Below are 27960 nucleotides of genomic sequence, written 5' to 3'. Positions count from 1 at the left end.
TATATTCTATTAATATATTTGGACTTATTCATGTAATTAGACCACACTTTTTGTCTAAGCTATGTGAGTCATCACACGACCATGATAGATATCATTATTAATCCTTCATGTCCAAAAAAGTAAGCTACACGAGCATTTCATGATGTCAATCGTTGTGAAAAAGTTCATTACTAAGGAATCCAAAAGATAATGTGTACGTTGTTTTAACAATACCAATGAACATGAGTTGCATGTCGTGCAAAAGGGGCTAAACTTTAGACGTTACTTTTTTTGCTTGCTCCATAACTTATAAGAAAGCCAAGGAAATAAAATGTGGAATTTGAGCACTAGCAAGGAAATGCATAAATTAGTTTATGGCACGTACTATATGGAGACGTGGGCAGGGATGAGAATTCTATAGTAGCATTCCAAGCCTACAACCTCGAGTGAATGCCTAGGCCTAATCAAATCTGCATTTTGAGCAATCGTGAGGAAGCATAGAGATTAGTTCATGGCACGATTTGTATGGAAAAAAGGCCCTTTTTGTAGATATGTAATGTTCTCACCCTCTCAAAACCATTCCCAAAACATTGAACTTAATCATATACTTTTTGTTATTAATCCTTGATCACACAATAAATCTCAATGGGAGTAGGCCCTAAGGAATTGTTGTTATTATTATTGAATTGACCCCCACTATAGAGAGGGTAAGCTTTCCGGCGGCCCTCCTTTTCTTCTTGTGTTCTTCCCAATGGTACATTTCTTCTACTTCATACCAACTTTAACTGTGTTTGTTAATTTCTTTCGTAGTCGTGACACATACATACATACATACATACATACATACATACATAGCACTGAGTCGAGCTCTGAAATGTTGCCCTTGCCCTCCCCACCGGAAGAAGAAGATGAAGGAGGAGGGACCAGTGATCTGTCCACTCGTCGCTGCCTTCAAGCCCTGCGCTCTGCGCGCCGTGCTCTCCGTCAGAGGAGAATCTTAGGGATTGAAGAAGAAGGAGAAGGAAAAGAAGAAGAAGAAGAAGAAGAAGAAGAAGAAGAAGAGAGAACGCTTGAAAGAATCTCACGAAATAATCCTTCGGAGCTGAATGATTCCGTCACTAATCACCAGAGCAACGATGATGATGAAGAAGGCGAAGATGAAGAAGAGGAGGAAGAAGAAGATGACGACGAAGAAGGTTATGACGATGACACTTGGAATGAAGATTCGGATCATGAACACATGCAAGCTAGCAGTACGGATGTAGGAAAGAAGGAAATCAAGTCCAATGCAAATATAAAAAGATATCAAATGATGGATCAAAAAGCCACTCCTCTAAATCATTCAATTGCTCATTTGACAAAATCATGGTCACTTCCAGTTCCGAGCTATTCTATTTTTGCGAAGAATGGGATGATCCATAGTGTAAAGATGATCCACGGAAGGGAAATGAATGTATCAAAGATTGGAAGATGGTCTAGAGCTGAATGTTGCCACATGGCCGCCAGATATTTGCCAACTGATAGCCCCAAGATTATTGATCAGATGAATTGTAGGGTTTATGTTGGACAATTCTCATCAGATGGATCACTTTTTGTCGGTGGGTTTCAGGTTAGTGATTCAACAAAATTTTTATTGTTATGGTAAAACAGACTTTTGAGACTTGTAATTGTTAGGGTAAGAAAACTTGCAAGAATTGTGATTTTATTTTGGTAAAGAACAACTTGCAAGATTTTCTATTGCTATGGTAAAGAACAAATGTGCACAACTTGTGATTTTTACAAGAGTAAAACATGCTTGCAAGACTTGTCATTATTATTTAAAAAAAATAGAAGATTTGTGCTTGTTATGGTAAATTGTGTTTGTTGTGTTAAACAAGCTTGCAAATTGTGTGATATCAAGGTAAACAAATTTATCAAGACTTTTCATTGTCTCGGTAAAGAAATATTAGCAATACTTGTTTGTTCTTGTTTTGAAAGATATGAACAATGTCTGTTTACACCATTCTATAAGGGACGATGAATTCCTGATTTCCAATAATTGGCTTATTGTTTTTAGGAACGACATATACGCATCTATAATGTTGACCAGGGATGGAGTCTCAAGAAAGATATAATTGCTCGCCAATTGCGTTGGACTGTCACTGATACTGCGTTATCCCATGATCAGCGCTTTCTTGTGAGTATTTATAATACTCTTATATAGGTTTACAAAGTCACCCAATGTAGAACACTATCATTCTTTGTGAATTTATAGGCGTACTTAGTGCTAAATGTATTTTTCTCTCGTTGTGATACTCCCATGAATAGGAAGGAGTATTCCTACCATGTATAGATCTGTGCCCTGTGGTTGAGTAACAATTGTTCACAATAGACTTTTGCAGCTTTATCTGTAATATTCTTGAAGAGCTTCTACATAGAATTTTATTGAATGCACTGTCATGATAACTGTACTGTGTTATGCATATCTATTTCATTATGATTGTGAGGAATAATGAGTATATGCATATAAAAGTAGTAAAAAAAGTATTTTACATGGACATGTTTCTGTTAATTTAGAATAAAGTGGATGGATCTTTTTTCTTTAAAATAGTTTCAGGAGATTTATATCTTAACAACTTGCCTACGAAGCATCTCCGTTTTAATGGAAACGTGGTTAGGAACTAACCATTATATCTGATGGATATAAAATTTTTGTTCTTGAGTGGACACCTTAAGGATGAGGTATTTGTGTGGGAGCTCATTGAAGATGTGGCTATAGTGTCAGTGTATTATTCAACCTTGTTTGAAAAAGAACAAAAATTATCAGTTTCAGAAGGTGTCTTATGGCACGGAAAACACACATGAGAGGGTGGAATTAGCATATTGCCCGGGTCTCTGCAGATTGTGGATAATAGAAGAATTAATCCGATGAAAATCTCTACATGAAGGAGAAATGGTTGGGGACAGATTGTGAATTACACTTTATGTATATGAAAACCATGAGGAGATCTTCATCTCTCAATGAAATGACAGAGTGAAAGGTGACAACCACTTCATGGTTATGAAATGTGACGCTGACAAAAGTATGTATATGATGCAAAGGATGACAATATGTTTGAATATCAATCTCTGGCCAGAAACCCAAACAAAAATTGTGTGATTTTGGCATTGAAAGGCCCATCTATATCTTCACATACTTTATGTATCAATATCACTATCTGGTAATAGATTGCTTTAACTGAGCAACAATCATCTGAATACAGTGCTCCATGGGGGACACACACACAGATTTCAAAATTACTACGTGAGGGAACTCATCACATATGGGACTATATGGTTGTTCCATGGACTCCAGAATATTGTCAAGTGTGAAAAATTGTGCAGATCTTTTCATAATGGTGCTGGTTTAGAGAACTTTAAATGTTAGAAACTTATTGTGGCAGATCAGGATCAGACCACTGAATCCAGGATCGATCTGTCATTGCTTTCAGGGACTATTGGTGGAAGCGCTTGAGAACTCCCTATTGATTCCCACACGTCGAGGAGAAGTCATACAGCCTGTGGGTACGGACACATTGGAAAGAAACTCCAGTGGTTGTATGCCATTTAAGAAGCTGATATGAACTCACCGAGGCCTCCTTATTAGGGCTAGTTCCATTCATATATGATGTAATGAGAAGAATAAGAATACAAGATTATGAGAGACACAAATGCGAGAATAGTTCAATATTGTATTACATAAGATGTCTCTTCATGTAGACTCATGAAATGGAGAAATATGTCCTTTGAACATTCAATGCCACCACAGACAGTTATTTAATGCCTTAAATATGTGGGGATTCTCATTTGGATTAGTCACATAATTCTATTGAATGGATCACATCCCAAATGGGTGATGGGGAGTTTTTGGTTGCACAACATCTGGATATCTTGGCAAAATAACATTATTTGTTTGTGGCTTGATATGAGTGAGGAGACCAATTATTGTTTATATTTTGGGTGTCTTACCTAATGTTTTGCCAGGGGAAACCATTACAATAGTTTTGAATGTGTTGCTTGAAAAATATTACAGATTAAATTTTATGTTTTCATTTTGTTGCGAGCTTTCTAGTGACCAAATAATTTGAAATTCAATTCTGAATCATGAATAATCCACAAGCAAGTTTGATGCCTGATGGCTGAAACTGAAACAAGAGAAAATATCTTTCTATGATGCTGCTTCCTAATAACTAATTGGCTTGAAATATAATCATGAATCATGAATAATCCACAATCAGGTTTGATGCTGATCATTGGAACTGAAATTGCTGCCTCATAAAATTATCCATCATGGGTTCATCTAATATGGAAAGGTCGATGGGACGAGGAGGATGTCTTCATGCTGTGGACTGATGGTTTTAGTCTTGTGAAGGTATGCATATTGGGGTTGACTCCTAGTTGGCATTGGCAACATTCATGACAAAGAGAAATGGTGCTAGTTGTTGTGAATCATCTTAGCCGTCATCCAATTTGGCTGGGATGTTTGCTTGTACACTGCGTGGAATAATGATAAGACCCTAGTGCCTGTCCTTTAAGTTTGTGCCATCTCACTGCTCTGGCCAGTTGGGGGTGAACATACTATTTATAGGGCTTTTAATTTGCGTGGTATTTAACTAGGTAACTGTTTTGACCATATTTAACTAGGCTATTTAGGGAGTTTCACGTAAAGGTTTGGAAATGAAAGTGAAGATGAAAACTACTTTTTAGTATTGAATGGGTTCCATATTTAGATTTAAAGAATGCTTGCATTATTTTACAGAATTTTGATCCTGATATTTCTTTTGTCACAAGATAAGTGTTTGATTGGAAACTTGAACAATTCAAAGCTTTGAAGCATTTAATGTATCCATAATGTTTGTTTATTCTTTATGTGCAGATTTATGCATCAATTTCGCCGATGGTTTATTTAGTGAATATTGGAAATGAAAGCGGAGTTGAGTCGCTTGCAAATATCACGGTCCTCTTTTCTTAACTTTATCGAGACTATTAAAGATCAATATATTTATGTTTCATAGGCAAGCGTAGCTTCTAGAGATGTGTAATTCTAGAATTAATCTTACAGCTGCCAAATTTATGTCAGGCGTAGAATCGGGTTGGGAGATTGAGAGTTTTTTTAGAAGGGATCTGTTAAGATTAAAAATACTAACAGAAACTGGCAGATGATCCAAATGCCAGGGTATTAACAAGTATTAACTATACTCTTGGCTATAAATTAGAGGCGATTGTAGAAAATGTGAAAATGCTGTTAAAAAAGAAAAAAAAACGGTTTGGTGATCATGGACAATTTCATATTTTGAGAGAACTTCCTAGGAGATTGTGGAAATGTGGCTTGAAGAGAAATGGGAGTGCCCTGAACCAGTCCAAAGTTAAAATTTCATACTTCAGTGCTTGTAACCTTGTCTCTCGTGGTCCCAATATGCAAATGCATACATTGGATTTCTTTTCTGTGGACTCAGCTATTAAGTAATATATACAGGACATTCATGAAGGTCTGGATTTCTCCATTGAACCATCTGAGAAATATTCGTTGGGTTTATATTCAGTTCAATTCTCCAAAGATGGGCGAGAAATTGTAGCCGGAAGTAACCAGAGATCCATATATGTGTATGACCTGGAGGCCAACAGAACGATATTACGCTTACGAGCACATCTAGTATGTAGATGCCTATTTTTGAAAGTTTTCTTATGGATGGAATATATATATTTAAGTTTCATTATAATGAACATCAGAACGCATTCAGTCCTAGATAATAATGTTTGACTGTGAACAGGATGATGTAAATACTGTCACATATGCAGATGAAACATGTCACCTAATATTCTCAGGGAGCGATGATCACACATGCAAAGTAGGTTTGCCTAGGTGTTTGATCTCGAGATTTGGTATACTTGTTTTGTGTTTTTTACTTTTAAAATCTTGTTCCTGTAGGTTTGGGATAGGAGATGCTTGATGTCAAATAGCCGTCCAGCAGGGATTCTTTGGGGGCACCTAGAGGGCATAGCATTTATTGATAGTCGTGGGGATGGTAGATATTTTATCTCAAATGGCAAAGACCAGACAATTAAATTATGGGACATCCGCACTATGTCAACCACAACCCCAGTAAGGTATACCTGTTGTTGAATTATTCTTCTTACATGACTCTGCAACATACTTTTGAAATAGGGGTATGAAACATATCTCATACTTATGAAATGGGATTCATAACCTCATGAACAGAGTGTAAAAATTCTCATAAAAATATTTAATGCACAAATATAAATACTAAATAATTTAAAAATATTAAGATTATTTATGAAGTATAGCATTTCAGGTTGTGCAATATAAATATGAGGTTAACACTTTGCAAAAGAAAGCAAAATGATAGGACTAACAATAGTGGGAAATCAAGATGTGGCAAAGCAAACCAATGTATAGATTCAAAGTTTTGAGAAAGTGGAAATACAAGATGGAGAGACATAAATCTGCATAGCCATTATCTCCCTCTTATTTCATAACAAACAGTAAAATTCCACATCCTGATGGCACAATTAGCAAATCTGTTCTTCTGTAGATTGTTTGCATATCTGCCTATCTCTATCTCTAGCTTATGTTTGATATTGGTTATTTCAAACATTGGATATGTTGATATTCCACTTTGTCTCTCTCTGAAGTGATTTAATTTTTTTTGAATGTCCAATCATCTGATTTCAATGATCTTTATGTTTCTCTTGGCTTGCAGCAAGTTGAAAATAAAGAATATACCATCATATGATTGGGATTATAGGTGGATGGATTACCCTGGAGTTGGTTTAGATATCAAGCACCCTAATGATCAGTCACTTATGACGTACAAAGGTCATAGAGTTTTGCGGACACTCATTCGTTGCTATTTCTCCCCCATATTAACGTAAGTTTATATGTTGTGTTGCAATTTCTGGATTTTAATGCAGGAATCCCTTTGTTTCCTTTTCTTTATATCCTATGAGAAGGTTGTTATCCTTTTTCAAAAAATATTGCATGAGTTCACCTCTTGTATTCTCAGTATATAATGAACTCTATAACATGGTTTTCTTTTGTTTAACATTGTTTCTCAGGACTGGGCAAAAGTATATATACTCTGGATCGGTTGAAGGCTCTGTGCACATATATGATCTGGTAAGGATAACTTTAATGGTCTACTATTTTATTGTTAATTATCTTGGAAGATCGACAGAATGAGATGTAACCTAATTCTATAGAAGTTTAATTTACTAATGTCGGAAGGCTTTTATATCTTGGTAGTATTAGGTCCGTGTTGCTACTAAGTCCATCCAAGAAATTAGGGTTTGGGTTTTTTGGTGTAGTTCTGACCTGTGACATCATCCAATTTTGTATCATTCTTTATTCGCCGAAATCAGATGGAGCATAATCATCTTTTTATTTGAATACATCTCTTTTGGATACCTGTATAGAAGAAAAAAAGAAAGCAACTCAATTAACATCTTTTAAGAGGCCAAAATGGCCGATAAGGCCAAACAAGAGGTCACATCTTACAATGTTTCTTGTCTTTGAGAACAGCAACCCAAAATAAATACATTTAAGATGTGATATTAAAGAACCAATATATCTAAGAACATAAGATTCGATGCTTACACTGGCCGATCCAAGATGATGAGATTTCTGAAGCAATGAATCACCGTCGGTGCTTGGTGATAATGGCCTTTATTTGCCTCTGTGATAAAGATGACGAGGCTGTGGTCCAAATGGTCATGGTCTACATGTGCAACACATTGCTATTGCCTATTGTAACCCCTTTTGTGTGTCTTGGCCGAGAATGCACTAATGGAAAAAAGAGAGTATAGTGATGTCTCCCTAGAGGCAAGGATAGGAGACCGAACAAGAGATTATATCCTTAAAATGTTGTACAGGGAGAAGAGAAAGAAAGGAATATTAATGTTTTTTATGAGGCCAAAATGACCTATGACACTAAATGGGATATTACATCTTAAAATATTGTCTCATCTTTGAGAACAAACCAAAATTAATATAACTAAATTAGTAGAACTGCCGAAAATAATAGAGAATCTTGTAACCTAAGGACTTAGGCATTCTAAGCTTAGATGGAGTGAAAGCGACTAGTGGCATGAGTCGAGCTAAAGAAAGTGTGATGGTTCCCTGTGGATGTGCTGTTGTGGTTAGATTGTTGGTAATAAGTGACTTACCAAGAACTGCCCCAAGCAGTATTATTGTCTGTCTAGTGAAAACATACCAAACATCCTTGGTGGGTCAAAACCTTCTTTGAAGACATAATGGTATCTTTCTTCATAAAAACTGTAAAATGGCGAACATAGTGTTCCTCCAATTTCACATCCTAGTGGCCCAATTGACAGCTCTGTTCTTCTGTAGATTGTCTGTTTATCTGCCTATCTCAATCTCTAACCGATGTGGGAATCATTGAAGAAACAAGAAAAAAACTAAAAGAATGTAGTTCAATTGATAAGGTTGTTTGGCAGAAAATTCTCGCAGTTTACTGCCATTAGTAATATTTGAAGCGTGGTGGATGGGTAATAAAAAAGTGGTTTAGGTTTTAGGGTTTAGAGAGAGAGAGAGAGAGAGAGAGAGAGCCAACATCTTCAGGTGACTGGAGAATGTGTTGGAAAATTGGCTGGATTTCATAGGTCAACGGTTCGTGATTGTAGCTGGCATCCTATCTATCCCAAGCTTGTAAGTTCTTCCTGGGATGGCAAAATAGTGGAATGGGAACATCTACATGGAGATTCAGTTGGTGAAAGGCATATTCATCGGGAATATAGTTCATATGCTGTATTTCCACAAAGTGAAGAGTATGTGACTGATTGATCATTTTCTATCCAAAATGTTCAAGTTGTCTGTCTATAAATCAATCCCTAAAGAGGTGATTTAGGGATTTTCTTGTAAGTGCATTTTATGTGCTATATTATACTGTAGCTTGGCATATCCTTCTAAGCAATGTAATAAAAATGCATTTGTAAAGTGAACCAGTGCTTGTATGTTTGTCTCATAGTCTACTTGGCCAAAATCTCTGTCTCTAAAAAAAATTCTTAACCATAATCTACACCACATACTACATGAAAATGTTACATTGTCATATTGTAGATGATATTTGACATCCTTTAATGATGAATAAAACCCATCTCCCACCAAATGAATGTATGACCTGTGCTAGTGATTTAATTTTCCTTTGGTACAAGCTTAGTCATTCTATTCAATAGAGCTAAATTGTGGACTAAAAAGGACCTCCATCAAGTATACACAAGCTACTCACGTAGGCTTGGACTAGAAATAAATAAATAGCTCACACTAGCTGCACAACAAATTTTAAATTGTGTTATAAGATAGAAGGATCATAGCTATTAAATGCTAATAAGATGACCAAAGATTAGGGAAAGGACAACGACGAAGATGTTTTAGCAAAGGAAAACATTGTGAGTGGGTGCGCAAGAATCTTCAATTTAGCTAACGTCAAGGTTCTATACAGTAGGTGGTAGAATTGTGAGTATAGCTAGGGCAATATGCAACACAACCACGCCATTAGAAAGATTAGTGCATTCAATTCTAAATAAGGAAAAACCTAGAGGCCAATCAGCGATTGGTCTAATTAGCAAGCATGATGTTTACATTCATTGAGGGCAAGCAACCATAGCTTAAGGTGACGTCACTCTGAAACTATATATTATACTTTGGTGTGCAACACCAAGATGCACTCCAAACGTCCAAACATTCTCTTTAACTAAGTGCTCATCATCTGTTGTCTTCGTTTAACAATTTTTATGCATCCAATGTTTTCAGTAAAGTACAGTACTAGATTGAAGATTCCTCATGCCTCTTAGTTGCAATGTCAAGGCTATGAGTTGCATATCTACAGTGCTAGCCTCTACTTAATTCTTGTTTACGAGAATGCTAGCACATTGAGAGCTGAAACTCTTCAATTAAAACTTTGGGCTTCACATTGACCTATATATCACATTTATTCTGGAGTCTTCATCATTCAATTTTAAGCTCACTGTCAGCAACTACCACACTTATTAGCCACACGAGAAATTTACCAAAATAATAAGAGGTAACTTCATTAAAAATCTTAAAGCAGAAAAAAATTCCTAGGGGCAACCTTGCCTAAATCTTAGACAAAAACATGAAGGATCGCAACACAAGTGATTGATTGACTTTTCTCTCTTTGAAAGGATCGCAACATAATTTATGCGGTTCACTGCATCTTGGCATTGGGTTGATGTGATCACAACCTTGATACCCACTTCTCTTTAGAATTACAATTCACAAGGCATGATTCCATGTATGTCTTGCTCATCTTCCGAAATGCATAAAATTGATAGCACAATTTAGCACATGTGAATGTATGTGAGAGTCAAGAGACAGAATTGGGATGCAAGCTTCGTATAAATGTTAGGCCAAATGCAAAAAAATTGATGTCACCATACCAATGTGCATTTCCCCTTGTAAGGACTTCTCTAAACGCTTACATAAGAGGAGTAGGTTTGTACATCCATTGGCATGCAAACCCATGGAGCAAATAAATCCGTTAGTGTATATTAAATACTGAGCATTTCTGAGCCTTGCATGCCTTTCAGACAAAATTAAACAAGCACAAAACAGTTACAAAAGCCAATGTTAAAAGTTGTTAAATGAAACCATTAGTACTGTTCAAGTGTTTCGCTCTAATATGAATGTCATACAGCCATGTTAAGGTTAAATATTAGAACTTGTGTGCACTAAAGGGGACAAAGGAGAAATGTTTCAATAACAATCAACATCTGAGCTTCTCCCTTTTTTTTAATCCCGAAATCCTGACATTTATGAATGTTTTTAAGTCCTCATCCTTTTAGGGAACTCGGTATCTTTACTACGTATCTCAGAATAATACCACAAAGTGGAAAGTAGAACCTATACAAAGGAATGCGGGTTTTTGGGTGGGGGGATCTACAAAGAGTAATCTATATATACTCCAAGTCTTTCGATTCTACAGAGACATAATTACATTTACTGTCACCATGTCACAATCAACTGAGGGAGGGCAAAGGGCAATTTGATAGATAAAAAATATTGATGTAGAGGTGTCGGAACAATATAACAAAGCATCATACATACCATTGAGAAATTCTGAGACCTCGCAACCTTTTCCCTGTCATGCTGCTGGCCTTCTGTCACTGACATGGTGCTCAAAACATTTGCTCGAGCTATAGTTTTTACTCGCCCATACCTGGGTTCGGATCTCACTTTATGCACTAATTTACTAGATGCCACTTTATCCTAGAGTAGGGGTTGAATGCATGACAATCTGGTTTCCATTTGACAACCTTACCAATTGAGCCACAACCATTTAGGCACTATCTCTCCCTCTCTTCTTCAATGACATGTCCGGGTAAAACGAAAAGATATACGTAGAATTTTTGTTGTCTCATATATATCTGTCCAAATTCAGCACCCCACGATGATTTCTCATTTTCTTCTTCTAGTTAAGGCAGTTTTCTCAGTTGTGGACGCATGATGAGTACATCTCCTCCATACTTACAACCATCCAGTCCAAATCACGACAAAGGGTTTGATGCAGCAACTGCGATTTGGGGAGGAGCACTGCTCATCTCCTCTCGGGTAATGTCTGCCAAAATGTCATAAAGACGATCAGTCGAAGAGTTGTAAATAAACGATGTATAGCCACTATATATATTATATATCATATAGCTATTCTATATACCACAAGTGTAATATGTATGCATATTCTTCCACATACATTTATCTGTATCCTTTATAATACACATACGTGCATAAATACATACAAGCATGCGCACAAATACACCTACATATATATGGAAGTTTACAGCATTAGGGAAGATAGCTTGCATACATGCCTAGAGCATTTTTTATTTAAAAAGGCGGGAAAGCATGGCATGCTTACCAGATGAAAGTTTCTGCTCCAGTGATTTCATAGTAGATGGCTGCAAAAACTGTGGCGAGCTACTATGTGGGCTAACTTGGCCCGAAACTGGAGGATGAGCTGTCGTGAGCATTTCACGGGGGGCACTAGTAGTAATGACACCTGCAGAATTATATATACCCCTCGATATATTTGCTCTATCATGTTGACCTTTGAATTGATCGGAACTATCAGACACCAAATCACTATGTTTGTTTCCCAGAGTGGCGGAATTGGTTCCTAAGGTTAAATTTGAGGAGCCAACAGAGAACCCACCACCATTGTTGCTCACTGGTGAAGCAACAGCCACCGGTATCTGTTGCTTCTGAAGATGCTGCAAGGCATGAGAATCTGGCCTTAACTGTTGTTGTGTTTGGCCATGTTGAGTGGCTATGTTTGATGAGTGTTGCTGATAGTGATGTTGTGAGGCTGGCTGCAAATGCTGAGAATGAGGCTGTTGTTGCTGCTGAGATGGTGAAGATGATTGCAGGTACTGTTGTTGATGCTGAAGGAAAAATGGTGGTCTATATGGCGCTGACTGTTGCTGCAATACTTGTTTGTATTGTTGACCTTGCTGAGGGTACACTGCACTTTTGTTTGCCGTTTTCGCCGGTTGAGTTGGCAAATGGCTCGGATGCTGTTGTTGCGTAAATTGTTGTGTGTGCATTACAGCCTGATTTTTCTGTTGGGTAGTGGCAGCAGTAGTGGTTGCTGTCATTGCTGCCTTAGGAGGCATAGCCCCAATAGATGAAGTTAGGGAAACAGATCCAGTCAGTGAGGGTTTCTTCGTACTTGGAGCTGATTTGGTTGCCATAGAATTGGCCCCTTTTCCATTTGAAGGGCTTTTTGATACAGACCCAACTGCTGACTTTGGCCCAGACACTAAATGTGATGCGCCAATTGGCAGGCTCCCAGATGGCATTGTAGGTAAAGCAGAAACTGAAGGCATCATCTTCGATGTTGTTGAGGTTGCCACCACTTGTTGTTGCTGATTCATATTGCTACTATTATTGTTGTTAATATTATTACGAGCCTGCTGCTGCCCTTGGCTTTTAATTGTAGTGGCAGAAATGGGTGATGCTGCTTGTTGACTTGTAGATTGCTTTTGGCCATTTTTCATCATGTTTCCATGATGAGCATTCTGCTTTGAATTACCTTGGCTTGAGGTAACAGGTTGTGACGAAAACGGAACCCCAGTTCCTGCGAACTTGGTTCCATCCCCATGAATAGGAGGCTTATCTACATATCCATACATATTCACATGATTAGGCATTAGTGGAACTGCATTTGTAGCCAAACCAGCTTTTGTTCGACTTGTAGATTGTTTCGATTGTTGTTGGCTCTGTAACATAGGAGTTTGTTGACCAACAATCCCTACAGAGGAGGTTGGCTTAGTGGTGTTTCGAGTATCAGAGATCATTGCTGAAGTTGGAGTCCGACCAATATTAGTATTGTTATTCAGTCGACCACTTGATCCTGAAGGAGAAGAAACTTCCATATCTACTCTTGAAATATGTGGAAGGCTTGCAAGTTGTTGCTTCCCAGAAGACACTTTCTTATCTTCGTTCTGTTCTCGTCCTTTCACTGCATAGACCATTGCCTCCTCATTGCTAGAGCTACCTTTTGTCATGGCTCTTTGGTATTGTGAATTATGGACTCCATATATCTGCTGTTGTTGAACATGCATTTTAGTGCTCTCGGCAGACCCTGATAGTAATCCATGACCTTGTGTCGTCATCAGAGGAGCTACATTTACAAGGCCTCGGGGGGAGCCAGTTGTCGCTCTAGTTGCACCCGAGACCATAATAGAAGTATAGCCTTGAGTTGGTTGATTCATTCCAGACCCAGAGTTTTGTTGCATATATTGTTGCTGTTGCATCGGCAATGCCTGAGCTTGGCTTTGAAATTGAGACTTGATAGCATTTGGCTTTCCTCCGGAAGACACATCTTGGTCATGCGAACGGATGGCAGGTATACTGGTTGCAAGCTTAGGACTCACATTAAGGTTGGGAAGGTTAGAAGGACCCCCTTGATCACACATGTTTCTCTGCATGGCTGATAACCTTCCATCAGTTGTTGAGAGAGTGTCGCCCCCACCAACAGAGCTGTCCCTTTCTATCAGAGACCCAAAGTGTGAAGCTGAATTGTTCAGATGACTATGTTGTTGCTGAGAGGAAGGAGACGGAGGGGCAACTTGTAGTTGAAGTTGTTGATTTGAGCTGGATTGGTGTGGTAACGATACCTGCTGTTGTTGCGCTGCAGGTAGCCCACTTCCAACTTGTGGTAATGGTTGAAGCTGGGGAAGTGGGGGCATCATATGTGGAGGGAAAAAGGGACTATTGAAGAATTGAGCAGCCTGTGAATAATAGCACACAATTAGATAAAAATGCCCATACAAGCTTTACAAAAGACCAAGGACATGTAAAATTCTAATGCACCTACATATAATTATATTACTAGGAATTAATTAAAATTAAGCTATGATTAGGCCTCATACCTAGCTATAGGGCAACACTGTAACAGCCAACAATCTAGATGATTACAATCAACACATATGGAGATTCTCAGTCAGGTTTTGAGCCTTGTGATTATGTGACCAACACTTGTGATTAACCCTTAACCTCAGTCCCCTAGAAAGATTGTGTATTAAACATGGTGAGATGGCTGATCTATATAGTTTAATAATACCTGACCAGATGGCCCATTGAAAGGAAACGGGAAGGTTGCATAACCGTTTTGCTGCATCATAGCCTGTAGATACTGGTGAGCATGGGCAGCCATAACATTACTGGGAGCTGCATTATTTCCATGGTCAACGTTACCACTGCCTGCAGCATGATTGGATGCAGAAACAGTAGATGTTGCTCCAGCACCACTCGTTCCTGGTGTACTAGATTGGGATATTGTATATCCATATGAAGGTCCAGGCTGCACAAGAAACAAATTTCAAATATTTATGTTTAAAGGTTCCGATTTCCCCTTGCGTGCCTTTCATTGCATCATTGTATTCTGGCTTTTTAATAGACATTCTCCATGTGTGTCAGTTGCATTGTAGGCACATGTACATTATAGAGGCAATCTAACATGACAGTTGAAAAATAAAAAGTTTAAAGTGAAAGAAAAAAATCAGACCTGCTGAGCTGACACCTTCCGCATGACATCCACGTAAGCTCCATGTTTTTCATTGTCGTGGATATTTACAGGTGGGATGTTGAGATTATAAGGGGCTCTGCACAGAGCTGCCGACCATAAAGAATGTCGAGACACTTGTTGTGCATGGTAAATAAAATGAGCGATATAAACATGAGTAGCACATCGCTTCATCCTGGGAACTGGTGGAAGAATTGTGGTATGGGGTAGCTACAATAAATCCAAAATAATCAAATAAAAAAGAGAGAATTTTTTTTAAATGTCACTCTTCATTGAAGTATTTAGGGCCATCCGATAAAGGAAAAGATTTCTAATATTAAGAACCACACAAAAAACAGGAGGGTTTTAATTAGATATAAAGTTGCATACAGATCAGGGTAATTAATGCTGTTTATAAAATTTAAGATGTTTCATTGCCTTTGTTTCACCTGCATGTTTGGATGGGTTACTTTCACAACATCATTTGGACTTGGGATAGAAGCACCTGCAATCCAGCCAGTGGCTCCTGGCCCATAATATCTATACAATTGTTTAAATAATATGCTTAGAATGTGTAAAATTAGTATGGAAAATAAAGAGAGTATCAATTGCATGGTATACCCCATTTGAGGTATGCCACCTATCCAGCCAAGTGAGGTTGGGCCAGCTGAAGGAATTGAAGAAACAAAAGATGAGGATACACCATTATCTGCATTGAACAATATCAACCATCATTCTTCTCAGCATCCACAAAAGTTAATCAATCAAGTTTTCTGAAAACACCCTTGTTACTTCGTAAAAAGGAATGTGGTAAGTAATACAGAAGAAGGAGAAACAAGATTTTATGAATCATATCCATGCAAAGACATAAGCAAGCCTTTATCTTCAGCATTAAGCATTCAACTTGGTTACATATCATGCATTCAACTTGATAAAATTAAACTAATAGCCACATCAACAGTCTTGCCCTCTTGTATAGAAGGTACTAAACATTTACCTGTATCCTCTTTCTGAGATTTGGAATATGTTCTTGAATATTCATTCTCTTCCTTTGGTGCTTTTATGATCTGAGAAACTTGATGTTCAGTTTCTTGACTCTCATATAGTTGTGCTGATGATTCCCGTTGCTTCCCTTCGTTGATCCATTCTTTACAATTCAGGGGTGCATCATTCATATCCTTCACATTTGCTTTCGGAGGCTCGTCCATAGTGTATTTTGACGCCTCTGTACTTTGATTTGTTGAATAAATCTGTAGTAGGAGAGCAAATGGCAACCAAAATTATTTCAAACACAGGCAAAAAAAACATTTTTTCCAAGAACAAATAGCAAAAAAGGAAACATATTATTTCAAGCACAAATAGCAAAATCAATTATTCCAAACCTCCAAAAACACACCCCATGTCTTGGAATTCCATACTTACTGAAGTATCATTGCCAGATGAAGCTTTTGGCACTGATGTTCCAGGGGCATCACCTTCTGCAGCTGAGCGCTGTTTAGAAAGTGAAGAAAGAAAGCAAGGCACTTGTAAACTCAGTTAGACCATACAATAAAACAACATCCTTGGCAGTTAACAAATGTACTCTCTCACCATCAAATCAATCTTCCCTTCTGATACTTCGCCATTATTATCACAGAGGTCATCAACACATCTGGAAACACTGCATAGAAGCAGAACAAATGCGGCCTTCTATTAATTCTTGACAAGATTGTTTTTCTAAACCAAGGCGTGTATGTTCAGACCACAAACCTAATTGGTAGATCTATTTTGGTAAGAGACTTTGTCTCTATTGGAATATCACCGTCAGTGTCAGCAGCATCCTTGCCATTTGACAAGACTTTAATGGTATCAGCACAGACAGATTGTTGATCACCTATTTCTCCCTCACCTTCAGCGATAACTTCCTTCAGTGAAACTTCCACTTCATGCTGATTTTTTTCTTCGTTATAATGCAACAGAGGTTGCATAGGATTTAAAATATCTTTGTCTTTCAAACACTCAGACGAGACACTTGCAGCATCAGTGGGCAAATTCTGTGATCTCTCCAATGAAGGTTCTGGTTCTGTTTTAACTGCCAATGAAGAAGTTGATATCGGTATGGACGGTTGGGAAGGAGTAGGAAGTTTCCCTTCTTCTTGTTTAATGACAACCCGAGGCCGTTTTCTTCTAGGAGCTATTAAGAAAGAGACTGCATTAAATGTGTGTTCAAGAAAGTTTACAACAAGATTTAGATGAATGTAACATTTTTTGAAGGATTTCCTACCTTCTATACTAGATTTGGCTGAATCTCGAAGGTGGCTATTAGAGGCATTTCCGATCTGTTCAATCGGATTAGTAGCTGCAGCAGAAGTGGCTGTTTGATCTTCCATATCATGTCTAACCTCAGGTTTAAGCTCCATTAGACCTGACTGTGAAGGTGTGCTCCAAGCAAGTGAAAAAAGTGCTTCAGCCACCTCAGCCTCCTGATCGGATATTGCTGATGCCTCTGAGACCTAGAAACAATAACCAAAGACCTCAGCATTGGCAAATCTAATGGAAATATATACAGTACCTATGATTTCATAATAACCTTAGAAATGTTGCATGTGAAAATTTACAATTTCGGGTTTTCTTTGGAAACAAAAAGCAGGGAAAATCTAATAGACAAATCTGATTTCAGGCTTCACCTTAGGAACCTTCACTGCACGAAACTTGGGTGTCACAGGTTTCTGCAAGAAGCACAAGACACGCGATATAAATCAAAAGATAAGGAAATTGTGCAGCTAATAGCTGACATACACCAACAAGAAAGACAAATCAAAAGATAAGGAAACAGTGCAGGCGATAGGTAGCATACACAGGACTGGAGATTCTCGGCTTCAAACAATTGTAAGACAAACTCTTAGCTTAACAAAATTGCAAACCAAACTACACATTCCTTATTTACCAGTTGTTCTGTTTAAGCCAAATTCTAAATCCTAAAGTAAGTTAAGACCATAAGACAAACTATATAGCATGGTACAGATTGTATGCGAAACTAAACAAATTGCAAAATTAAAACAATATACAACGTGATATTCATGAATTGGTACCAGTTTTTTCCCAGGTTTGTGAAGGGAAACAGGGGAGGAGCTCCCATTCAAAGATGGCTGTGTGGGTCCCAGGGATTTGTTTCGAATAGTATCATTCCGAACAGCTTCTTGTGACCTTCTCGAGACAGCTGTCAAAGAAAGAACAAATGAAAGACAGCTGTTATCAGCTAACCTCTTGAGAAATGCAAGTAAGGGAGAATCTCTTACATGAAAATCTTGAGCTTGATGATATTGATGATCGTGCTTTGCGCGGCACAGAGGGAATGTCCATGACCATCTCATCTTCCTGCATGCAAAGACAAAATGGATGAAAGCCTCGCCTCAGAAATCCTTACATTCTAGAGCTCAGTCAATAGGATAACCTCAGAAACCTACACATTCCAAAGCTTCATCCACAAAGCTAAGATATTTAAATATGCTCTAAATCTTAGACATAGACACTATGGACAGCCTACAAAATCCATGTACATTCCAAATCTTGGTACAGCTAGGATATACCTTAGAAAGACATATCATTTGAAAGGAAGGAAAACTAGGAGGCCCAAAACATGTAAAAGATTATGACACCAAGGATGAATAACCGCATACTTTATTACCTTTGGATGGGACCGAGGCTTCAGAGGCCTTCTTATGAGAGGTGGTGGAGGCGGGGGTTCATCTTCGTCCTCAGACGCAGCCATTTCAGTGTCTTCTGCTGACTCCTCTGCATCTTCAGGGCGGACATTTAATCGTCCCGACACATGGGATTCATGAGAAAAACCAGTGTGCCGTCGCCTCTTGCTTCGAGGATTCAGAGAAGAAGATGAAGGAACATGAATAGTAGAAGGAATCCTCTCTTTCCTGGGCCTTTCCCAAGCCCTAGGCTGTTCCATTGCCATCTCATCCATCCTTTCTTCATCGTCTACAAACAAAATTGATAGCAAACTAAAAACAATTCATGCATGAAAATATCATTTGATTCATCGCTAGAAAGAACATAAAAGCACCATGATAATCACTCAATCATCCTTCTGCTCATAAAAGAAACACATCATAGTCAATGGGCAGACATTTCTTCACCACCTCAACAAGAAGAAAAACCCACAATCGTCCAAATAGCCTTGGATTAGCCATAAACAGAGGGAAAAAACATTAGCTCTGCCAAACCGAGAGCATGACATTCAGTTACAGAAATTACATCAGCAACTGACACCAGATGCCGGGGTAGAGGTAAAATCTAAAGAGACTACTTGCATTGGAAAACATTGACATGAAAAACAGAAGAAAAACTATTTCATCACAGACAGTTTTGCTTAGCCTTAGAAAAGAGAAAGAAAACTCAGAAGAATTTTTGTTTCACCCGTTCCCAAAAAGGAAAACCACGATTGTTAGAGATAGAAGGAAAAACCAGCATCCAAATTTCACATTTTTCCTTTCTTTTAACAAAAAAAGAAAGAAATAGAGAATCCCATCACAAGGCTCAGGCAACAACGGGAGTGACAAATTTAGCAGAACAAAAATCTTCCAGAAGACCCAGTGATAGTAATTAATGGAAATGATGTATTGGAAAAGTGGGAGAAGAAAAGCAAATGGGCGACATTCTTCCCAAGCTTCGATGAAGAAGAATAAAGAGAAGAAGAGATATGGTTCCTTCTTAACATTCTGATTTATTCAGGACCTGATCTACAAGTGAAAGAAGGAAGAGATGAGTTATATAAATGGTTCATATGCAAAATACAATATTCTTTCTTATGTTTAACCACAATTGTCTGATGGATCTGAAGAAGGAACAGGGTCATATATACATACATATGATATATATACATCTGCATATATATATGAATATACGTATGTATATACCTGATCCATCTTTAGTTCGAGGGGGGGGAGGAGGAGGTCGTCGGACTGAAGAAGATGACGATGAAGAAGAGATCCCGCCCCCTAGGGTTCGCCTCCCCATGCTCTCTCTGTTCCTCTCCATAGGATCTCTTGAAGCACCTGAATATGAACCGGAATCTGACGAATCTGAATCTGAGCCTGAATCACTCGAATCTGAACCTGAACCTGAACCTGAATCTGAATATATTGAATCAAATCCGGAATTTTTTGTGGAATCTGAAAGAAGGACCTTTTTTTAGTCTAAAGCCCCGACCTTGGGCTATGGTGGAGAGAAGCAGAGCAGATGTGGTTGACTGGAGCGGATGCAGAGGGTGGGAGGAGGGAAACTCATGGAGAAGAAGTAAAATATGAAACAAAGTAGAGAGAGAGAAGGGGAAGGAGGAGGAGGAGGAGGAGGAGGAGGAGGAGGAGGAAGCAGGAGAAGGGGAAGGAGGTAGAAATGGAGATGGAGATGGAGATGGAGAAGGAGATGGAGAAGGAGAAGAGAGGTTCCTGGCTATGGCAGGTGTTGAAGACAGAGGAAGAAGAATCAGGAGCTCTGTCTCTCTTTGTCTCTCTCTCTCTCTCTCTCTGCCTGTGGAGGGGATGTGAGAGAGAGAGAGAGAGAGAGAGAGAGAGAGAGAGAGTGAACCTATAGTCAGTAGCGTTTCTTTTCTCTTCTGGGAGCAAACCAAAGCAAAAGCATACATACATTATTATTACATACATGGTATGTGATGTATGTGATGTATGTATGTGATGTATGTTATGTGAAAGTAATTATCCCCGATCGACGGCCCCCATCTCCCCCACTGCCCCCATCTCCACCGTTCCTTCCCCCTGCACTTCCTACTTCGACCACGTCAGCACGCCCCTCCCCCCGGCCCTATGCCACGTCACGCAGCGCCCCTGCTCCTCTCAGCACCCGCTTGCGCGGGCCTGCCACGTCTGCATGCGGCCGCTCGCCTCGCCCCCGCGCTGCCAGCTCAGCCGAGCTCACACCATTTTCTTGGGCTGCACTTTCCACGTCAGCAGAAACGAGCCTGCACGGCGGGGTGGGTGGGTCAACCCCCCCCCTGCCCCCCCAAAAAAAAGCCTCTTCCTTACCTCGAGTTGCTTCGGTTTGTCAAACTGCCCTACGCCGCTGGATGCCAGGGAGATCGGACGGCTCTCTCTGCTTCGGAGGGGGGACCCACAGGCTTCTACTACTGGCTGACTGGTTGGTCATCCCCCGACCGCTCCTTTTGGAGCGTTTGGAGGTGGGGGAACGGCCGCCGTCGGATCCCCTGGCGGACGGTCCAGATGAGGCTCGTGTGTGCGACCGACGGACGGACGCACGCACGCACGCACGCTTGCTTTCCCACGTTCCTTTATCCCCCGCCCAATCATCATCATCAGATTCTTCTCCATCTTTGGCTCGGGCTCCACATCTGTCCAGGTGTTCTGCCGAGCCTGTAGGCTTGGCGGAGATGTGGTTGGAGGAGGTTTGTGGGGGCCACGTGCCCTTCTTCATTTTCCGCCTTTTTCGAATGCTCTTGATTTCTTCTTCTTTTTCCAAATAACTAACCAATAAATACAAATATACTTTTTAATTCGAAAAATACTAAAAACACAATTAAAAAGCGAGGTATTTGTTTATCTATTCCTTTTTCAGTGGGGCCTCCATCTATTTTATTCTATTTTATATATATATATTATATATATATATATATATAAATATATTATTAGTTCTTTTCAAGCTTTCTCTATATTTTGTTCTCTTGCTTTTTCATCCACACTCGCCTCCCCCCCCCCCCACCCCCACCCAAGATGAGACATTTTATATCATCCATGCAAAGAAACTAGACATATGTACTACATATATGTATACATGAAGTGACGAGACAATATTATCGCATATCCTTCGACAAGTTCAAAAATCGATCAAAGAAAAGTATCACACTATTATACGGTGTAAGATGCTCGCTCTTGAGCAATGACCATTAGAATGATCCAATACATTGTAGCAATTATCAACTATCACGAAAAATGATATAAAACAAAAGAGCTCGGTGTACACAATGGTATGCTTTGCATAGCAAACATGTTACATTTTTCAAGTTTATAAAATTTCAAGGACAGGGGAAGCTGCGCGTGTATATAATGCATAATGTGAATGCCTAGCGACGATGGAAGACGTGTCAATGTGTTATTTTAAAGGTAGCAACATTCATAATCCATTCTAAGGGTTGTTGGGGGCCCACATAAAATTGTTTGTTGATAAAGTCGCCAATTATGATATACATTAGACATCTGCCATTGTTGATGTCACATGTTTTATTTACTAATTTCGTCGTTTTTATGGCACATACATGTTTGTTTATCATTCTGTAAGGAATGGATTAACTATCATTTCAATGTCTTCACCTTCGAGATGCAAAAAGACTAATCAAGTGAAAACTCTTTGGCTTTTTGGTGCAACACAAAAACCAATTGATTATGTAGAAAACGACAATGCAATACATACTAAATGGGCAATTGTGGAAATCATTTAAGCTTTCAAGAGAAACTACAAGTACATATCTATATGCCCTCGCGGATTTTTTACATATATTGATGCTGAATATGGCCATGTGAGTTTACACAAGGTCACATTTGTCCTAAAAAATTAGCATAATTTCTCAAGGGATATTTGTGGCTTGAATCATCGTGTTATGTGGTGTGTTTATATCGTAGAGTATGTAATTATGTTTATCTTTGAACGTATCATTGTGTTCATGTGCGAACATTTATGAATAAGTACAAGAGACAAGAGATAGAGAAGGAACTTTTCTACATTCGTCAAATGGTAAGGGTGTTGTTCATTGTGGGTTTTGATGATAAGTGTAGTTGCAACGTTCTCGACCAACTAGATAACTAAGGTATTTGCAAGTGATTGTCACTTAACACACAATTATTATACCAAATAACAATTAATTACCAACATTGTATCGTAATATTGATCACAACTACAATAATCACACATACAAGGGCTACGTGAGTGTTACAAGCATAATCTTATGGACCAATTCTATGGCTAACTTTAATGGGTTAAGAGTAGGATAGTCAAGAAACTAGTTATCTCGGGTCCTGATATAACTATGAAATGTGGGAACATGTGGTGGTTTGGGAGCCTTAGGTGTTGAGCTATAGTAACGGGGCTACCTACCCCTTCAATGTTCATTACAACATCTCGAGACATTGTTGAGTTTTTGTTGGTGATGTTAAGCTCTCTAATTCAGATTTGTTATTCAACAACAAAGGTATAACATAATGTAATAATTCAGTGGTATGGAACACCAATGGTATTTTATGTTTGTCTCGTGTCCTTTGCGCAAGGGTGGTTTGTGAAATTGTGTGGTTAAGCAACTTTAATCTATCTTCTCCTTACTCCCTTATTATTTTACTTATCATTAGTTCAAATTGTAATAGTGAGACACTAGATACATCATTAATACGAACTTCAAATCCTAAATAAAACATATCAGGCACACAATCCAATGGTTACAAGCATAGTACGTAATATACTTGAATGCATTGGCAAACTTTCTTTTTCATACGAATGCAAATGAATGTGTACCTTATGAAAACATTCTTATGTTTTTTTTTATTACGTTTTTTACCTTATAATAAATAATGAATACAAAAGTTTGGTATTTACCATACTTCGAGGGTGTTTACAATACTTGAATGATTGAAACATTCTTGAATGTGGATGCATGTATGGTACGTATGGTTCATACTATGGAACTTACAAGTATCTAGGAGGTGGGTTTGGAACAAAGAAACATAATGGGATGCACAATGAAATAAGGCAAGCATATATTAGCCTTCTCTCTTTGACTATCAACATGGTTTTAGGCCTCTGTACATGATTTTATAGTTGAATAGGGGAAAACACCTTAGATGGTGTAATAATTATTAACCTATCCTTGTTAATGAATATAACATTGGATCTCCCAACACGGATAACTTGTAGATGAGTGCATAAAAGGACATATCACATGGACCACATTCGATCTTATTCCCTCCACAACATAACCATTTTTTCTCTCTCCTTTTTTTATTGTAATTAGCTTACCCTAGTGGTAAGTTGATAACACTACAAGCACTGTGTCTTGGGTTCGAAACCCAAATTTCTCACCTCGTTGTTATATACTTCATATATATCTCTATTTCACCAGATGCCACTGTGGAATGTAGGGGTTGACCCCATGACCACCTGGTCTCCATTGGGCAACCTTACCAACTGAGCTACATCCATCTGGGCATTTTCTCTCTCTCTCTCTCTCTCTCTCTCTCTCTCTCTCTCTCTTTCATAAATAATGGCTTTCATTACGAAAGAAAAAACACCACCATGACTAACTTACAACAAACTAAAGAACCCCTTCTATCTAGGGATCTAAAGAAAACTACGACACCAAACTCAATGCCACCCTACACACCAATTGAAATGGAAAATATGATGATATGTAACTTTGCAGAGTTCTCTCTCTTCCTGGTTGAGATTTCGTGACTTCTCTAGCATTGTCAATTGCCACAAAAGAAGTCCTTTTAACTTTAGAACATATTTTCTCACCCCCACTTGCGAATAAAAAATGAAAGCATTCCGCATATTCCAATTGAACCATAGCCCCCAATACCTCAAGAACTCAAAAATAATTAGAGAATGAGGCATTGGTTCATTGTTCTCCATATGTGCAAAAACCCAATTGAAGGAAGATAGACGTACTCCGGTTAGAGACATCCACACTAAACTGATACACCTCCAAACCATCCTTGTCATCGGGCAGGAAATAAATCGATGTCTACTATGTTCCAATTCTACCGAACAAAAGAAACACAATCCTTTAGTAATGTTTCTTTTTTTTAATGCATCCCCCGTTGGTAAGGCTCCAATCATAACTCTCCAAACAAATACCTTGACTCATAGCATTAATCGAGAACACCAACCTGCCTTGATCACATGAAGCCACCAAGTAATGGGCTTATGAAACCCCCATATCTTTATAACCCTTTCTTCCAACCACTTATGTTTGTTAATCAATGTGTGATAAACAACATTTGTTGAGATCATTGTCAATCTCTTATTTCCAACAAACCTCCAATCAAGCTCTTGAGATCGCCCATCTAAATAAGGAATTGGCTCATACAAAGATAATCTCTCTCTTTCTCTCTCTCTCTCTCTCCCCCCTCCAAATATTTGGTGGAGGAAAGATGGGCTTGAGATGTTTATAATAATGATATTGGCCATCTAGTATCTATATTTTCCCAATGTAGAATGCAACCATACATTTTCTTCTTTTCAATAGTAAAGCATGGATGAACTTGTGATATATACACAAGATACAAAGTAAAAGATTAATCAACCATTGAATAAAGATGAAAAGTTTGATGTAGTGGGAGCTTAATCTCTATAACATCACGTGCCTGAAGTTTGAGAGGAGGCAAAGAGGTCTAAAAGTTTAAAACTTGAGGAGGCAATGGATTTCGGTCAATGTGATGAGATCCACTTACACAATTGACAAAGATTGGGAAGATCTCAACCAATTGGAAGTGTTAACTCGAGAAGGTTAAGGATGTGACTTCATCTAATGAGAAGAGTCTACTTCTCCATAATAGATTTTAAAATTAGAAGATGATGTGGAAGAAATGCACAACACACAACACGATCTAAACAATCACAATTGTATGAAATTTAGACAAAGGAATTTGATTTGGTCATCACCCAAATAAATGAGTTTGAGGATGTAGTTCAACAATCAAAGTTTGATGTCACATGCTTCTCCCTATGAAGAATCAGATTCATTAATTTTCTATCCTAAGGAAGCAATGGAAACCATTCGAGGGGAAGAGACCCACCAACAGGAGAAATGAAGAAGATCTTGACTAGTTGGTGACGCAACTTAATCTCATAGATAACGTTCACTTTGATTATCAAAGCTCATTGAAGATGTGGAAGAAAGCACACTATGTGCATGACTAAGGTTGGAGCGAGAGCTAAGGACAAGTTGCCACAATCAAAGGAAATCCCTAGTGAACAAGGTGGAGTATTATAGCTGCCCCCATGAGTGAAAAAAGGAAACCTAGCTAGATTGGCATATAAGACAATGGTTGGCCTCATCGTTGATGAGGATAAAGAAAATTAATGGTTTGTCAAAACAAATGAAAGTATAATGAAGAATATGCACGATAGCAAAAGATGCTCAACTCATTGTTGCTGAAGATCCCAAAGATCAATGTAATTTACAAGAAGGAAGAAAGTACATGGGAAGAATTGTATATACTTTGCACGAAAATGAGACACTTTCCTAGTGGACAAGTTACCACACATGAATGTTGGATTTGAGCATTTCATTGCATACGACATGACATGAATTGTGGTTCACCAATTATGCGACCAATGACATAGGGTTGTCAACCTAAAAGACTCCCCACTCATGCATGGTAGTTTTTACATTAGATTTGCCACAAGTTGCCTGAAGTCTTCTCCACACGAGTGAACAAAGGGCCTATTGTAATTCCTAGTTGAGAAATGATGCTGGCTGTTACTCACCATACACTTGAATATTCTCTCGTTCTCACTTTTTTTTTATCACTACACACCATAAGGCATTTATGAAAACATGGTTAGTCTTTCCGTAAGTTCCTATAAATGTTTCCTTCTGGCAAGAAAAGGAAAGGCACACAATTATAGATTGAAATATGGGAACATCTTCATGTCTTGCTTCAAATTTAAGGTGGAATGGGAACATCAAAGGATTATACCTATTTTTGAAAATTGAAAATAACTTTTAGGTAGAACTTAGTTTATGCTGCATTTTATGCCATTTGTACATTGATAACAAGAGAGTCCGCATGTCAAATAAAGCTAATCAATGTTATTTTGGAAGTGCCGAGCAAAAGCGGATTTGGCAAAGAAAAGGGAAGGGGCCCCAGAAGGGCCGCTTTCCCTAGCTCCGTGCGGGGGAGAACTTGCAGTAGAGGGAAGGGTGGTAACCCTTCCTCAAGGAATTCTGAAAAGGTTGGACGATCTAGCCAAAGAAGGTGATAAGGGAGATTGGGATTCAATATGGGCATAGCAAACATCTGAAGCATAACCACACACTCGCACGACCTTTGAGGCTTAACCCGGATGAACCGCTAGAGAAATAGGAGCATTTGGTGAAACCAGTGAACCGCACTTCTGGATAGATGTGTGGGACAGAGGGCTCATAGTACTTGCCTACCTTTTGCTTTGAGAACCATGTAAACATGGGGTGCTGCTAGTGTCGCAGAAGGGAAGGGAAGGGCCCTAAATTGGTGATAAGACCGAAACCGGACGCTTGACCAACGCTGGGGGAAGCAGTCGAAGTAGCGGTTTTCATCATCTGGAAGGGCTCTCACTCAATGGATCAAAGTTACGTTGGGGATAACAGGCTGATGACTCCCAAGAGCTCTTATCGATGGAGTCGTTTGGCACCTCGATGTCGACTCATCATATCCTGGGGTTGAATAAGGTCCCAAGGGTTTAGTTGTTTGCCCATGAAAGTGGTACGTGAGTTGGGTTTAGAATGTCGTGAGATAATTCGGTTCCTATCTAGTGTTGGTTTGCTGAGAACTGCGAGAAGCTTCCGTAGTACAGAGGACTCGGTTGGGTCAACCTATGATGTTCTGGTTGTTGGCCGCCATGCAGAACATGTAAAAGTCACGCTGTATATCATTCGGTAGATAACTTGTAAATACAGGCCTCTTGCTGAGAGTAACTTTAAAATATTGATCATTATATTTTTGACTGCTAAACATCATCCTATCACTATCACTATTATCCCTCACCAATGAAGACAAAAAATTTGAATCCATCATTATTATACCTACTATTTCATTTGTTCACAACAAATTTGGACCCAACACCATAAATATAATGATACTAGCAATCTCATTTGTTCACAGCAAGTCAATCTAGCAGTTACCCTGAA

The 27960-nt window shown here is 38.7% G+C and overlaps 2 protein-coding genes across 5 annotated transcripts; one reads left to right on the top strand and one right to left on the bottom strand.

The window, feature by feature from the left end:
- The first annotated feature begins 832 nt into the window (after positions 1 to 832).
- On the top strand, positions 833 to 8901 carry LOC147869514 (LEC14B protein-like). Of its 3 annotated transcripts, XM_087330338.1 has the most exons (9): positions 833 to 1588; positions 2036 to 2155; positions 4874 to 4954; positions 5474 to 5650; positions 5769 to 5846; positions 5927 to 6105; positions 6720 to 6887; positions 7075 to 7135; positions 8597 to 8901. In XM_087330338.1, exons 1-9 carry the CDS (start codon positions 854 to 856, stop codon positions 8816 to 8818), a joined length of 1821 nt encoding a protein of 606 aa, XP_087186464.1. In that variant the 5' UTR covers positions 833 to 853; the 3' UTR covers positions 8819 to 8901. The 3 variants fall into 3 exon arrangements, with proteins under 3 accessions (XP_087186464.1, XP_087186473.1, XP_087186481.1); XM_087330347.1 differs by lacking the exon at positions 4874 to 4954; XM_087330355.1 differs by lacking the exons at positions 6720 to 6887; positions 7075 to 7135; positions 8597 to 8901 and adding an exon at positions 6312 to 6480.
- Positions 8902 to 10622: 1721 nt separating this feature from the next.
- LOC147869513 (uncharacterized) lies at positions 10623 to 20594 on the bottom strand. Of its 2 annotated transcripts, none has more exons than XM_087330318.1 (16): positions 19967 to 20594; positions 18724 to 19028; positions 18335 to 18413; positions 18128 to 18255; positions 17723 to 17764; positions 17320 to 17548; positions 16806 to 17244; positions 16647 to 16716; positions 16479 to 16547; positions 16054 to 16306; positions 15678 to 15765; positions 15506 to 15596; positions 15060 to 15287; positions 14616 to 14855; positions 11910 to 14283; positions 10623 to 11612 (listed from the first exon to the last, which is right to left on the bottom strand). In XM_087330318.1, the coding sequence occupies exons 1-16, from the start codon at positions 20085 to 20087 to the stop codon at positions 11542 to 11544; spliced, it is 4827 nt and encodes a 1608-aa protein (XP_087186444.1). In that variant the 5' UTR covers positions 20088 to 20594; the 3' UTR covers positions 10623 to 11541. The 2 variants fall into 2 exon arrangements, with proteins under 2 accessions (XP_087186444.1, XP_087186452.1); XM_087330326.1 differs by having other exon boundaries at positions 16806 to 17229.
- Between the last annotated feature and the right edge of the window lie 7366 nt (positions 20595 to 27960).

This window comes from Azolla caroliniana, unplaced genomic scaffold (genome assembly GCF_043228905.1).
Source record: "Azolla caroliniana isolate FFs.n. ecotype wild unplaced genomic scaffold, voAzoCaro1.0.p SCAF_1, whole genome shotgun sequence".
NCBI lineage: Eukaryota > Viridiplantae > Streptophyta > Polypodiopsida > Salviniales > Salviniaceae > Azolla > Azolla caroliniana.
This window is presented reverse-complemented; position numbering and strand designations above follow the sequence as displayed.

What these genes read in the sequence shown, in the direction of transcription:
- LOC147869514 (XM_087330338.1), top strand. Translation starts at nt 854, where the DNA reads ATGTTGCCCTTGCCCTCCCCACCGGAAGAAGAAGATGAAGGAGGAGGG. An exon ending in AGTCGCTTGCAAATATCACG is followed by an intron (nt 4,955 to 5,473) that starts GTCCTCTTTTCT and finishes TAATATATACAG; the next exon opens with GACATTCATGAAGGTCTGGA. An exon ending in TATTTCTCCCCCATATTAAC is followed by an intron (nt 6,888 to 7,074) that starts GTAAGTTTATAT and finishes ATTGTTTCTCAG; the next exon opens with GACTGGGCAAAAGTATATAT.
- LOC147869513 (XM_087330318.1), bottom strand. Translation starts at nt 20,087, where the DNA reads ATGGAGAGGAACAGAGAGAGCATGGGGAGGCGAACCCTAGGGGGCGGG. An exon ending in AAAATAGATCTACCAATTAG is followed by an intron (nt 16,717 to 16,805) that starts GTTTGTGGTCTG and finishes GCTTCTATGCAG; the next exon opens with TGTTTCCAGATGTGTTGATG. An exon ending in GGAGCAGAAACTTTCATCTG is followed by an intron (nt 11,613 to 11,909) that starts GTAAGCATGCCA and finishes ACATTTTGGCAG; the next exon opens with ACATTACCCGAGAGGAGATG.